The 16,257-nt window shown below is 34.8% G+C and overlaps 1 protein-coding gene and 1 pseudogene across 1 annotated transcript; both read right to left on the bottom strand.

The window, feature by feature from the left end:
• Positions 1-2,783: 2,783 nt before the first annotated feature.
• LOC109676794 (olfactory receptor 5W2-like) lies at positions 2,784-3,716 on the bottom strand (annotated as a pseudogene).
• A 9,339-nt stretch (positions 3,717-13,055) lies between these two features.
• LOC109676795 (olfactory receptor-like protein OLF2) lies at positions 13,056-13,991 on the bottom strand. The gene has a single exon (XM_020153053.2). The coding sequence runs from the start codon at positions 13,989-13,991 to the stop codon at positions 13,056-13,058; it is 936 nt and encodes a 311-aa protein (XP_020008642.2).
• Between the last annotated feature and the right edge of the window lie 2,266 nt (positions 13,992-16,257).

The raw sequence follows: 16,257 nt of genomic DNA, 5'->3' as shown, positions 1-16,257 counted from the left end.
TCCCCCCCTCAATACCCAGCAGAAACTATTTTGCCCTTATCTCTAATTTTGTTGTAGAGAGAGTATAAGCAATAATAGGAAGGATCAAGAGGTTTTGCTGGTTGAGATAAGGATAGCTATACAGGGCATTGACTCACATTGATTTCCTGTGCATGGGTGTTACCTTCTAGGTTAATTCTTTTTGATCTAACCTTTTCTCTAGTTCCTGGTCCCCTTTTCCTATTGGCCTCAGTAGCTTTAAGGTATCAGCTTTAGTTTCTCTGCATTAAGGGCAACAAATGCTAGCTAGTTTTTTAGGTGTCTTACCTATCCTCACCCCTCCCTTGTGTGCTCTCGCTTTTATCATGTGCTCATAGTCCAATCCCCTTGTTGTGTTTGCCCTTGATCTAATGTCCACATATGAGGGAGAACATACGATTTTTGGTCTTTTGAGCCAGGCTAACCTCACTCAGAATGATGTTCTCCAATTCCATCCATTTACCAGCGAATGATAACATTTCGTTCTTCTTCATGGCTGCATAAAATTCCATTGTGTATAGATACCACATTTTCTTAATCCATTCGTCAGTGCTGGGGCATCTTGGCTGTTTCCATAACTTGGCTATTGTGAATAGTGCCGCAATAAACATGGATGTGCAGGTGCCTCTGGAGTAACAGTCTTTTGGGTATATCCCCAAGAGTGGTATTGCTGGATCAAATGGTAGATCGATGTCAGTATTTGCAGACGACATGATCCTATACCTTAAAGACCCAAAAAACTCTACTCAGAAGCTTCTAGACATCATCAATAGCTATAGCAAGGTAGCAGGATATAAAATCAACATAGAAAAATCATTAGCATTTCTATACACTAACAATGAGCAAACGGAAAAAGAATGTATGAAAACAATTCCATTTACAATAGCCTCAAAAAAAATCAAATACCTAGGTGTAAACCTAACAAAAGATGTGAAAGACCTCTACAAGGAAAACTATACACTTCTGAAGAAAGAGATTGAGGAAGACTATAGAAAGTGGAGAGATCTCCCATGCTCATGGATTGGTAGAATCAACATGGTAAAAATGTCTATACTCCCAAAAGTAATCTACATGTTTAATGCAATTCCCATCAAAATTCCAATGACATTCATCAAAGAGATTGAAATATCTACTGTTAAATTTATATGGAAACACAAGAGGCCACGAATAGCCAAGGCAATACTCAGTCAAAAGAACAATGCAGGAGGTATCACAATACCTGACTTCAAACTATATTACAAAGCACTATGTCTTTTGAAATTTATTATGTCCCAAGAGCTTCATGTCTTACTACCAATATTTTGGTGGTTCAGATTTTAACATGAGGAAACAAACCATAGCTATTATCATAGGTCACAACTGGAAAAGATTAGGGATTAACAGAGGAAATATGGTTCAGGTGGAATTGCAGGTAGCTTTTTACACAAGTCAAGAATCATTCATAGGTATTTTTTCACCATGGTATCTTCTAACTTGTCCTAGTGTGCCACAACCTGCCACTTTGAAAGCAGAGGAACTCCTTGGGATTTACTTCTATTCTGAAATGTTTCAGAAAGGGTTTTTCCATGCTAGCAGTTATGAAACTTGAGAGGCCTGGTGAAACCTCACTTTTCACTAATAGAAAAATTGGTAGCATTGCTGTATCTTGAATGGGCTTTCAAACTTAGACCCAGAGTCATACATTTTCAAGATCGTCATTCAGTGGTTTAATCATCACAAATACGTATCAGAAAAGGATAAAAAAGAAATATATCAGGAATATACTCACATGGATGCTGTTTACATTTAGAACTTAATATCCATTTCTTTATAGATTTACTATATTTAAGTCCATAACCATTTTATGTATTTTCTTAAAAGCTGTATTTTGTGTGTGCATGTTATTTTAATCTCAGTTATATTGGTTTTACCAAATTCTGATGAGCACTCCAAAATGGCATTTTATTTGGAACTTTATTATTTGTTTGTTTTCCCATTTGTTTCCCATGCTTCATGCAAGTGCTTTAGACAACAGGTATTGAATGTTCAACCTTTAACTAAAAATATAATAATGTTTTAAGGAAGAAAGTGTTTGTAGCCACAGAGGGGGATTTATCTATATGGATAGTAACAGGGCCATTCAATTTACTCTTTGTATCTTAACATGGTAGACATATTTTGCTTCTACGTATGAGACTGTCCACTGAAGGCTTCTCTAAATAATGAAGCCTTGCATAGAAAGTGTCCTCTTTTTGATTAGCATCATTTTTGATCACAGAATCAATATTTCCATCCAGAGAAGTCTTTGCCCTGGATTTAAACATTTTGCTCTGGAGTTTAGTCAATCATTTTTTTTTTTTGTCTCGGGATTGTTGGAGCTCCTTAGAGTGCAAAGTTAAGGTCCATATTTCACTACAATACAAAATTCACCAGTGAATAAACTACTGGAAATCCTGTGAAAAACAAAGCACCTAAATGTGTTAAAAGGCAACTAGCAAACAATCTTTAATCGTACAGAAAATTCAATTAAATGAAAAAAATTAAACTTTAGCACAAATTAAACTGTCAGAATAATTTCCATAGAAAATGAGAACCACATATTAAATAAACATAATTATTAATGACAGATTTGGATATTAATGAATTTTTTTTACAGTTGCATGAGAGTACAAATATTTCCTTTAGTAAACTCTGTGATATAATTTTTTCTTGTGTGTCATGCAATATGATATAACAGAAACAACACCCACTGTGAATATGTGTGTATGATTACATCAGAAAATTAGTTAAAACCACCTTTTATTTTTTAGTTTTTGCAAGGCATCTTTCACATCCTGTTCAGTAGGCTATAAATTAGGGAGTTCAACATGGGAATCACAACGGTATAAAACAGTGAGTTCATTTTGTCTTGATCTAGAGAGTAGGAAGAAGTTGGCCGGAAATACATGAAGAGCATAGTTCCCTGGAAAATTGCAACTGCAGTTAAGTGGGAGGCACAGGTGGAAAAAGCTTTGAATCTGCCCTCAGCAGAGCAGATCTTTAAAACTAATAAAATGATATAACAATAGGAGACAAGAACTCCTGAAATGGTACTTAGCTCAATAAAACCAAAAATTGTGAAGATTGCTAATTCATTGGCCTGTGTATCAGAGCAAGAGAGTAATAGCAGAGGAGGGACATCACAGAAGAAATGGTTAATCTCATTAGACCCACAGAAACATAAGCAGAATGTTAATATCGTATGTATCAATGCATCTGCCATTGCCACCAGGTAAACCCCAGCCATGAGCAGGGCACACCCTGCTGGACATGTTCACTGCATAGAGCAAGGGGTTGCTGATGGCCTTGTACTGGTCAAAAGCCATCACTGACAGCAGCATGCACTCAGCATCTGCAAATATACAGAAGGTCAAGAACTGCAGAGCACAGGCAACAATAGAAATCAATTTGTTGTTAGCAAGTAGGTCCACCATCATCTTGGGTCCAACTGCACTGGAATAGCAGAGGTCATAGAAAGAGAGGTTGCTGAGGAAAAAGTACATTGGTGTGTGAAGCTGGGAATCTACTCTAGTTAAAATGATCATTCCAACATTCCCGAGAAGATTAATGAGATAAACAAGTAGAAATACAACAAATAGAGCCAATTTCATATCAGGGTTATTAGTAATTCCCAAGAAAATAAACTCATTCAAGCACGAGCAATTTCCCTTGTCCATTCTCCTTTGTTCTTGCGTAAACTTAAAAAAAAGTCAATAAAATAAAAGATACAAGATTAGTTCTTCTGTGAGTCAATATCATATCTATAAGACAGAACATTATTATACCTCTAATTTTCTTTTTCATTCTCAGAAAAATACCCAGTCTCATTTTACTCTTTAAATAGCATGTATTTGACAATAATAATAAAAATAATAACAAAAATTTTCCATTGCAGTTAAGAAACTCTTAGCGAAATCTAGTAGTCATTCATGTGGGAAGAAGCGTCTTCTTAAAAGTTTTTTAAAAGTTTTCTGGGCCTCATGCTCCTTATTTTTGGAAACATATTTTTAATGTGCTGAAATCTCAGTACAAATTAAAACAATATGAAATAAATGCCAGATTTAGAGATACTAGGATTAAAAATATTGAGGTATGAAATTTGCTCTTCTTTAAAATATTCTTGCACATGTTATTTTGATGTTTCTCAAAAATCATGATTAGTTAAATAAACACTGTGTTAGTTCTAAAAGCAGTGGTCATATCCTTCAATAATATTTGCTGTTTATTTGTGATAAGACAAAAAGTAAATACCATTAACTTTTTCTACAAGAAATGTATTATGATTTGTCACAATGCTCATTGCCTATTTGTCGGGTTATCCCAAAATCAAAATGGGAGACTCCAGATAATTCAAAGAGAAAATAGAACGAAGAAAAAAAACACCATAGCATAGCACATAAATATACATACCAGACTTTAAATGGAATTTTATATTTAGAAGATAAAAACAATGTAAGGGATAAGGAGTTTTGAAGTACATAGATTTCTTATAAATGTGTATATATATATATATATACACACAAATATACAATGTGTGTATGTATGTACATGTGTGTATAGTTATATCTGTTTTCATGAATTTCCATGTGTATGACTTTGTTGATATGTGAGAATTAGAATGCAGGACATGGATATTTGTGGCATTTTGGCCTAGGTCACCATGGAATGTGGTTCTCATGGAATTGAAATTTCACAAATTGTATTTTTAATGTATATCTGTCAACAACTCAAAAAACCAAAACTGATTCCCTGAATTCATGTACTTGCCTACACAATGACATAATGAGTTAAGGCTTGTGTATGAATCTAGATTAGAAGAACATCATCAAGACATTATTCTGTGCATACTAACAAGTTCAAAGGGTAAAAATAAAGCCTTATTCTGTAGGTATTAAGATGTTCAGGCAATCTTCTAGTTCTCAGTTCAAAATCTCATTTTTCATCATTAGATTTCAAATGTGCAGAACTAAGTTAACTTCAAAAGTCATTCATTTTCATATATCTCATTTGTTTTTCAAAATAGTACGCAATTTAACCTAATATGTTTAAATTCGGAAACTTAAGAACTTACCTAAGATGAGAGGCTCTTTGTTAGCTGAACACGGGGCAGATGGTGTTTTATTATACTGGGAAACACACCGGAGTTAAATCTCCAACTCTACATCCCTCAGGCTTTGATGTTAGGCAAGCATGTAATTAGCAAAACTCATTTTTCTGTATTTCCCCTGCGAATACATGAACATCTGTAGCAAAGTTTGAGTTTTAATTCTCACTGATTTGTTGCCAAATTAATCTATGCCAGGGGGAAACTGCAATGTAAATTTATGTCATCAGAAAACAGCATATATACTTACTTTATAGTATAAAGTGTAATCTTCCTTATTAACAGCTTTGTTAGCATATAGTAGTTGCAACAGGGGGACTCATGTCACGTTTCCGTATGTGTTTACAATGCGCCTTGGTTAGATTCACTCTTCCCATCATTCTCCTTTCCCCTACTTAAAATAATTTCAACAGGTTTCCTCATTTTATTTTCATACACATGTATAAAGTGTAAAAATATAAATATAAATATGTATTTTATTTATGTATACATTACACATTTATCTTCTGGGTCCGTCTTCCACATATGAGAGAAAAATATTCAACCTTTGTCTTTCTGAAACTGCCTGACTTTGCTTAAGTTGATAATCTCCAGTTCTATCCATTTACCTACAAAGGACACAATTTCATTCTTCTTTATGTTTGAATAACATGACATTTTATTCATTCATTTCATCTCTTTTAGGACATCTGGGCTATATCCATAGCTTGGATATAGTGAATAGTGCTGCAGAAACAGGGTGTGAAAATGTCTTTATTTTACCCACATTTACATTCCTTTGTGTATATGCTCAGGAGTGCTATTGTTGGATCCTTTGCTAGTTCTATTTTAGTTGTTTGTGGAACCTCCCTACTATATCCGTAGTTGTACTATGGAAAGTACTATGGTTGTACTAATTTACATTATCCCCCCAAGGTGTATAAGGTTTCCTTTTATATTGCATCCTTGCCAGTGTTTATTGTTGTTTATGTTCTTGATGACAGTCATTCTGAATAGAATGAGAGGAAGTCTCAAAGTTGTTTTGATTTGCATTTTCTATATAGTAAAGGGTGTTGAGCATTTCTTTGTGTATTTAATGTCCATTTGTACTTCTTTCTTTAAAATTTTTCTGTTCAGTTCACTTTGCCATGTATTACTGAGTTGCTGATTCTTTGGAAGTTTAGATGTTTTGCTCCTTATAAATTTTGTTTTCAGATGTATAACTTGAAAATATTTTCATGTATTTGTAGGCCGTAATTTCAGTCTAGTGACTATTTCCTTAACTATAAAGAAACTTTTTAGTTTATTACAGTCCTGTTTGTTCAACCTATCTCTTATTTGTTGAGTTATTGGAGTTCTGTTATGGAAAATATTCCATATGGCTATATATTCCAGTTTGTCTCAACTCTTCCTTATACATGTGAAAAGTTCAGGTCTTACATTAATTTTTAATGCACTTCGAATTGATATTAGTACAGGGTTAGAGACAAGGATCCAGTTTCAGTCTCCTATATGTGGCTATCCAGTTTTCCCGTTACCATTTATTGAACAGACTGTCTTTTCTTCAACTTAAGTTCTGGGCATCTTTGTCAAAAACTGAATGACTTCAGCTGCTAGCACTTATCTCTGGGTCTTCTATATTGTTCCATTGCTCTATGTATCTGTTTTTGCATCAATACCATGCTGTTTTGACTGCTATGGATTTGAAGTATAATTTGATTTTGTATTATGCAAACATACTCCCAGATAGACTGCAATGAAAATTGTCCTATTCCTTGAACCTTGGTCTACCACTATGATATCTAATTTGACAGGGATACTTCAAAAGGATCCAGAGATAACCCTGCTTCTAGAATGGATTGATTAAAATGTCTGTGATTTACCTTGCTGCACAAGTACTGGTTTATTTACTTTCTGTGCTAGGGGTATGCACAGTAAAAGAAGAAAAAGAGATCACACATATAATCAAATATGTACCTAAAATGTTGAAATCTAAGAAAAAAGAATTTGGAAAGAAAAATTTCAGAATCTACAATGGGATAATGATATTTTGGCTGAGAAAGGTAAATGCACACATTTGGACACATTTTCCTTTGACACACAATACCAATTTATTTTACCTTTGAAATTTTGCTCTCATTTAGTTGTTTTTACCAACAGATCTATCATAAGGTAAGAGAAAATTGAAGAAACATCATGGAAACATAATAAAGTTCATCATGTAATTGCAGAATAGTGAATTGTGTTTCTTTCAACTGATACATCGGGTATATTGATTAGATTACTAAGAAAGAGCACTCCCTTGGCAATTTGAATATACAATATAGAAAAGTAATACAATGTTGAATTATTAATTTAGGAGGTATTCTTATTTAATTACATATTTTTACACATAGTGAGTTTAGATATGTGATTTCTAAGTGGAAGTGAATTGAAATTCAAGCAGATGTTTCTCTATAAAGAGACATATAATTGTTAATTTTTGAATAAGTGCATGAATTTTAATAACATTTAAATGATATCATTCTATGCTGAGGGTGATCTGTGGCACTGAGTGATCCCATATATACTGGTCCATGTCTCATCCCCCACTTGCAATTACACAAAGCTGGTCTTGCTCATGTTACCCAATGTTTGGATGCTGTTCTCAAATGGAGTTTTTCTCCACTTCCTCTGAAGCACTGTCTGCACTTCCCAACATGTAGTCCTGAGTTCCTGTATCTCTGTCCATGTCATGACCAGCTTTCTAGGAGCACAAGAATCCTTGAGGGGGTTATTCACTTAGCCAGTGAAGAAGAGAGGCCTTTGTGGCTTGGAGATATAAGAATGCAGGAGCTTCTGCTGCCACTAGCCAAAGATTAGGCAGTAAGGTCTCTCTTAAAATGGCACTCAACTATGATACAAGTAACTAAGCTATGAAGTACAGGTTCTTCTTCTGTAGAGACTACTTGCTGCACAGATTGCTTATCTCCTGTCTTAAACTATACTTTTTTCAGACTGCACCTGTGATGCTGGCTGAGGGTTTTCTTTTCTCCTCACTTAAATCCCCATAGAGGGGGATTCTTTCCCTTCCCCATTGTGTTGCATAGTGTGTAGTGTTGGGGTCCTTTGTCTCTTTCACCAATCTGAAGCTCAATATTTCTGGATTTCCCTTGGTCTCTCTCTACTGTTGACTGTTGTACCTGTGCCTTTCATCACCACTCATCTTTCCCTGCAGCCCTGAACCTTATGATCTGTCAGTCTACTGCAGATACAAGAAATTACTCAGTGAATCTAGCTCATCATCTTCCTATAATGTTTTAAAATATAAAACACGAAGCACATTTTATACATAAAAGGATATATAAAGTCAGGAGAAATAATTTAAATGGAAAACTCTATAAAACCACTCATGTTTCTTTCATGACAGCAACCTAAAATGAGATGAATATTTTAGACAGTGTGAAATTGTTCCATTTTTCATGACTGGTGTGATCCCTGGAAAAAGTAGGACATGAAATACCTAGATGTCCCTAAAATGTCAGTTGCCAAGGTTCTTGACAAATAAAAATAGAGAATGAGAGTAGGCTAAGAATGAAATACCTCAATAAATGCTCTGTGAATGAACATCAAATCTGTACATGCAACACTGGGAACTGAGCAAACTATTATTGTCTGTAAGGAGAACTTTGTTTCCTTTGTACACTAAGTGAGCCTTTCCTTTTAGTGCTGCTCATACAAAGGAAAGAACAAGCTGATGATGCCATTGCTTATGTAATTTATCTAATAAAATCTGAATATCTATAGCATCCATCTATAGGACACTCTGGCACAAAGATAGGTGCCAGAGTGCCATGGAGAGCATAAAATCACTTGTCCAGGTAGCTGGCACTTAGTTTTCTGTCAGGTGCTGAAGAAGATAGGTGGTTGTTATCATTGGTAAAGCACTGTGGATGGGATAAGTGCTGTTAGTCCATCTGTCCACCACTGGACATTTGACCTTCTCACCAGTGTTGTGCTCCTCTTAGACTCTTTGCTGTTAGTTAGCTTATCTCTCTTGAAAGTTTATCTCCCCTGTTAGAAAGGTTCAATAAACCTGATACCTCACATACAACCTCCAATTATTATCTTTGGTCTCTCTGGAATCTATTCTTCGTACTCTAATGTTCTAGCAAGACAAACTCTGAACACTACCCATGGTGAGCTAAGCAAAAGCCCCAAGAAATCCCTGCAGACTCCAAGATTATAGCAATGAAAACGGGTAGAAAAGTCAGTAGAGAACTCTTAGGATGGAAATGATTTTTTACCTCTGTGGGAAATGGTATCAGAGGAAGCGGTTACAGATGTGTGGTAGACACCATGTGTGTGGGGGGGGCAGATACCCCAAGGAATAGAGGAAGCATTATACTCGTGGATAACAATATAGTTTAAAGCAAAGGAAATACCTGTGTAAGATTGCAGTGGCCATGTGGTAGTTCCTTTTTTTTGTGGTAATACGGTATGAACTCAAGAGTTTTGTACTTCCAAAATAGGACTCACCATTTGAGACACACATCCAGTCCACTTTGCTCTGTTTATTTTGGCAATAGGATTTCACAAACTATTTGCCCAGGCCATTCATGAGCCACAATACCCCCAATGTTAGCCTCCAAAGCAGCTAGGATCATAGGCATGAGCCACCGAAGTCTAGATGAAAGTCCCTTTGTATGCCAGCATGGGCAACAATGGAGACAGAGCTCCAACCACAAGCCTATGCCAAGTGATTGCAGGAGGAAGAAGAGAAATTAAAATAAGGACAGTCAGGACCAGCAGGAATAGGTAGGTGCCCTATGAAAATGGAGGTGAGGAACCCAGAACCTGAGCCAGAATATGGAATGGGTCAGGTGGCACTGCTGCATCTTGAGTGAAAGGAGAAGCTTTCCTGTGTTGGTTCCTGACTTGTGTCTCAGGATGACAAAGTGTGGGACACAACTGCCTTGTGTATCATAATATCTAAATGTAGAACTAATGATTCATTGGAAAAGAAACTATAAAAGGCATATTCAGGCAGAAAGGAACCAGTACATAACAGGAAGAGAGAGACATGAAGAAAGTCATGGGAAGAGAATATTGTTTGAAAAAAGGATTTTTTAATGCAAAAATAGGATTTTGTCCTAAAGCAAAATGACTGGATTGTTTCAAAATAAAAATAGAAAGATAAAGGCAAAATCACAAAATTAAAGTAATTCATTGGGAGATTTTGTGGAGGGTGAAATTGATGAAAGAAAATTTGTGTGATTAAGTTGTTTATGATTAAAATTACTTCAAGAGTTTTCTCAAACTAAAATTTGGCTAGTAAATGTAAAAAAGTTATAAAATTAAAAAGAGAATATAAAAAGATGTCATATTGAAAAAAAGAAAGGAGTAAAAAAATTTTGTTGCACCAATTTAAAACCAAAATATAATTCTCTATGTTTATGCCAATAAGCTTTTCTTAAGACATTGATTTGCTTTTAGTATAATTTAGACAAACTGGCTGAGGAAGGAAAGATTTTGTATTTTTTCAAGATAATTTATTGCATGTTCTGAAGTATTTACTAGGATTTTGATTACTTGGGAAAGCTGAGCCTTAAAAGAATTAAGATTTGTCTATTTTTAAATCTTTTAAATAAGTACTTTATAACTCTGGTCAAGTGAAACTTTAAATATTTTTGCTATAAATGACTAAATATAGCACAGGAAAATAGTTGTACCCTCATTAAAAGAGAAAGTTTTATGCATACCACTGATAATTTTCCCAGTATGCCTTTAGATCTGTGTGACTTCTATTTTCACATGTTTGCAATCTCTTTCTGCTACCTGGAGAAATGTTTCATTTGGTCTGCTTGCTTTGTTAGTAGGGCTGTCATAATCTATTGCTCTCGTATTGTTCTTGCAGAATTTGGTTGCTATCTACATTTTGGTATGCCATCCCAGCAACATTGGGGAAGATGAGTATGATAAGACTATAAGAGTTTTCAGTCACATAAGAAGTGTAAAAATGTTTCCTGAGAAAAGTAGAACATCAAATGAAAAAATGCTCTTTTCCATTAACAAGGCTCTTGCCAAATTACAAAAAGGAAAATGAGGGTGGCTGAGACTAGAACGTCCCCAATAAATACTATCTAAAAGAATAGTAGTTCCCCATATGAAACCTACCAACTGGTCAAACTAGTGTTAGGAGAAGGTGCTTTCAGTAAGTGTCTATCCAGCTATCCAGGTAGCCTTCACAGGACTTTCTGGCTAGCAAAGTGGAGGATAAATGTTTGCCACTGGGAGAAAAGCACTGTGGAGAGGACAAGAGCCATTAGTCCATTCAGCCACCACTGAACCATTGATGAATCTGAGTATTGCTCTTCCCATACATGTTCATGTTAGAAACTGTGGATTACTAAGTTTATTTCCCCTGTTAGCCTCCTTGTTAGTAAGTATACTTCCTGGGTTCATGTCCCTGTCAGCAACTTCCAATAAAACTCACATACTGCATGTCTGTCTAGGTATTTTATTCAATCTCTTAGCAACTTAACCCTCTGTTCTAGTGCAGCTATGCTGTAGACAATACGATGGGGTTTATCAATAAGTTATTACATTGTGAACAATACATGCATGAAGTAAATTGAATATTGCAATATATTATAGCATTCAATGATTCAAAGATGACTACTATTAATTTTCTTTAGAATCATTTTGTTAAAATTTATTTTTCAGATATACCCAAAACAATATGAATCATTATAAATGAATGTTAATGTAAACAATTTATTCCTTTTCTCACTGAATATATATTTATATTAAAATTCCTCCTTTACAACTTAAACTCTGAAGATCTGGCATTTCAGTTGTTTATACTTTACCTATCATTTAAAAATAACTTTGTATAATGCTGTGAACTCATTCAGAAAGATTTAGACCCCTTTACCAGTGACCTTTGAAGAGAGTCCATGCCTTTCACCACCAGCTTTCATTTGTGCAGTTGCCATATGGTTGTCAACAGCATCATATCTCTTCTCCAGTGTGAGAAAAAGAAGGAAAGTCAACAGATTCTCAGAAATTTAGATGTAATAAAATACTGGAGCTGCTGGTCATGAGGACCTGACTAATGCAGTTGGGACAGAATGACAGGAGTTTAGGATCTGAGAAGTGAGGTTATTTATATCAATCGATACTTGTGCTTACTATTTTGTCTCATCCTAAGGTAAAGATAAGAGGTAAATTTTATCCCAGATGAAGAAACTTTATTTTAGTGAAAGTCAGGGAGGTTTTTTTCCTGTTAAATTTGTAAATCCTGCTTGTCACATTAGTTTTGCAAGGGACACTGCTTTATTTTTTGAATAGCTATTTTTCAATGCCATCCTGTAGCTCCACATTATAAATAGCAAAAGAAAAAATAATGTTCAACCAGACAAAGGCATTAAATTTTCATACTGAGAGTTTTAAAGCAAGAAGTATTTTGTTCATTCTTATTTATTTATTTGTTACTTATTTAATTCTATATACTGTTATGTACATGTATAGGGTGATATCAGTGCATAAGAAAAACAAACAATACTTATTTTGACTACCTAAAATTACCTTTCAATTCATCAACTGTATTTATAAACCTATTTTTTAACTGAAAACTAAAGGAGATCACGTTGAGTTGTTAAGTGGGAAAAGATTGCTAAATCCCATTATTTGTCATTGGGACTTAATTACCCTTGAAAAAGGGAAGCACAGAAGGATATTCTCAGCAAAGTACAAACTGATCTTCTTTCTACTGTTATTGATGCTCTGTTTAGAGAAAGACAAGGACCAATAAGTGCGAATCCTTACACTCAATTTAGGCACACTGAGGAGGAATGGGAAATATCTTAAAGGTTGTGTGGGAGAGAACCTCTGTCAATGTATTAGAGAACTTATTCTCAGAATCATCAAATAGTTTTGAAGGAGAAACAAAATTTTACCCAGAGCAGAATTTATTGATTGCTTTTTTCAGAGCACCCTTCACATCCTTATTTCTTAAGCTGTAGATCAGTGGATTTAACATAGGGATCACAACTGTGTAGAAAACAGAGGCCATTTTATCTGTGTCCATCGAATAACTTGAGCTGGGTCTGAAATACATGAACAATAGTGTACCATGAAATATGGCCACAACTGTTAGGTGGGAGGCACATGTAGAGAAGGCTTTATGTCTGCCCTCAGCTGAGTTCATCTTAAAGATGGTAGCTAAGATATAGCTGTAGGAGAGAAGGACAATGACAATGCTAACCCCGACAACACAACCAATGAAAGTGAACATCACTATCTCATTATTGGATGTATCTGAACAGGAAAGAGCTAGCAAAGGAGGAATGTCACAGAAAAAGTGATTGATGACATTTGACTTACAGAAGGACAGTTGAAATGTGAAGCAGGTGTGGATTGCTGAATCCACCAAGCCTATAGCATAGACAGCAGCCACTAGCTGAGTACAGATCCTCTGGGACATTGCAATTGTATAAAGAAGAGGACTGCAAATGGCCACATAACGATCATAGGCCATAACAGCCAACATGAGACACTCCACATCTGCATAGGCTCCAAAAAAGTACATTTGAATGGCACATAAGTTATATGGAATCCTCTTTTGCTCAGATAAGAAATCAGCCAGCATCTTGGGAGAAACAGTGGAGGAATAGCAGACATCACAGAAAGATAAATTACTTAGGAAATGGTACATGGGTGTGTGAAGTCTGGTGTCCATGTGGATCAGTAGGATCATCCCTAGGTTGGCAATCATAGTTATACCATAAACAAAGAGGAAAAGCATAAAAAGCCCCTGTTGCACATCCTGTCTGACAGAAAATCCTAAGAATACAAAGTCAGTAAATGTAGTATAGTTCTCAACAGCCATCACTCAGTTCTGGAAATTCCTGGATGAGACAAAAAGGAAATAGAATTGAAGAATTAAAAATACTGCTGGGTTCATAGGTAAACTCCTGGTTCTTTCCTTTTTTTCTGTATTTAATAGTAGATAATGTTGCCACTATTTAAAATTATCGGGACCTACTATAAATTTATCCAGTTTAATGTTATTCAATAAGATGATAAAGGTATCTCTTAAATTTACTTATCTCAGTACAGAAACCAAAGTAAGAATTCCTAAAGTTAGTTGGTTCAAATAACCCTCACCTTCAGACAACTTTATTGTTTATTTTCTTTCAGTCTTGTAGAAAGGTAACATCTTGTAATAGAGAATCAGTTAAGTGTGAAGAGTAGATAATGAATATATGTCATGCTCATTCTATCATATAAAAGTGTTTAACAAACAAAGCTCTGGCAGAGCTATCCCTCAATGTAAATTTTGTATAGCATCCATATCCCTTTGAATCATTCAGTTCTTCTCCAGCTTTAAATATAGGCTTGCCTCCTACTGTAACTGGAATGGAGATAGTCTGTGGCTCAGGACCCACTGTAGTAAGGTAGGTTGTTGTTGTTAAAGGAAGCGAAAGGAACAATAGACCCAACTAGACAGACAGGAATATGCCAGAGCTCACCATTTGCTCCTTTAAAATCTGCTGTTACTCAGTGAGATTCTGAAATACATTTTGAGCCTAAATTGCAGGGTTACTGGTAATGCATTTGAGAGAAAGACCAGAAAAGGCTATGGTCCCCTAACTGAGTCCCTCGAATCAACTAGAATCTGCATTATCTCTTCACTTTAGATCAGATTGTACAATAGATAATAACAATCTCCCAAAACCTGAGAGATTTGTTTTTTAACAGAACAGTGGGCCCTATGCTAAATCCCCAAACATTATTATATTCATTATTGTTTCCTTTGATCCCTATTTCTTACGTAAAACAGTTGAATACTCTGGTTTGGTTTTAAAAAGTTAGTAATCCTTGGGAGGCTAATTGAATTCTAAGCTCTTCTGTTTATTCTACTCAGTACATGTTGTCTCGTACATATATATAAAACACAAGCATATCCCCTTCAAATACATACCTGTATGAAAAATGTCCTTTTGAAGATAGATAAAAATAATGAAGAAAATTTAATTAATAGTACAGTGATCAAGATGTGGTCTCCAAACATTGTTGTAAACTCATTTAAATTTCTGCCTAATAGACACATCTTTAAAGATAATGATTTCATTAAAAATATAAGATTTTTAATATTATAAAAATTAATGATACAATATTGTAGATCATAAATGATATTTGACCACTGCAAAAAGCCATGTTAGCATTTTCTGTCTTCCATGCTATTTTTACATAAATATTTAAAATTCTAAATCTGGAAAGTAATTAAAATAAAATGTTTGCACAATGTTTCATAGTCTCATTTTGTTTTACCACATGCTTTTAGAGAAAAATAGATACGAGAACTAAGGAATGATGTAATATATATCAGAAAGCCAGCATAAAATGTTAATACCTGATACCTTTCACTGCTGCAGCTCTACTTGCAAGAGACTTCAGCACTGTCTCTTCCACCACTTGTATTATAACCATCTCTATGCCTGGTCCCTGGGTGCTGAACATGTAGTCTCTCAGGAATAAGTCATCAGTATAAAAATATGGCTAAACGTCTGGCATTTCATGGTTGAGAAAGAAAAGGAGTCGTTTTTATTTCTTGTTATATTATTATGTAGTTTGATTAGCCAAGTTATATCATATTGTCCTTAGAAAATGACACCATTAAATCTGAACTTATTACTCACAGTTACTGATCCCCATATAGACATTTTCTTGCTGTTACTTACTTTTGGTTTTTGACCAGACTGGCTTCCAACTCATGATCCTCTTAACTCAGCCTTCCTAATGCTGGGATTACAGCATTTTGTGTTAATGGTGTAAAGTACAAAACTATTAAGTACCTACACATATACTTGGGCATATATTTACACATACTCTTCATTAAACACACTCAGAAATTAGAGATTTTTTAAAGGCACCAATAATTAACACACAGCCTACTGCCCAGGGTAAATTAGATGTTGTTATCTATACTAAGGAATTTTTAATTTTTAAACAAAAATGATGTGAGAACAAACACTCTACACATAAATAAAAATTTCATTAGATACAATGTATTCCTATTACACTAATTTATTTATTCTGTCCTGTATCCTAGGCCATTATATACAATTTTTCATATAGTTCATTTTCCATAT

This window comes from Castor canadensis, chromosome 1 (genome assembly GCF_047511655.1).
Source record: "Castor canadensis chromosome 1, mCasCan1.hap1v2, whole genome shotgun sequence".
Taxonomy (NCBI): domain Eukaryota; kingdom Metazoa; phylum Chordata; class Mammalia; order Rodentia; family Castoridae; genus Castor; species Castor canadensis.
The sequence above is the reverse complement of the archived record's forward strand: the minus strand, read 5'-3'. Positions and strand labels throughout refer to the sequence as shown.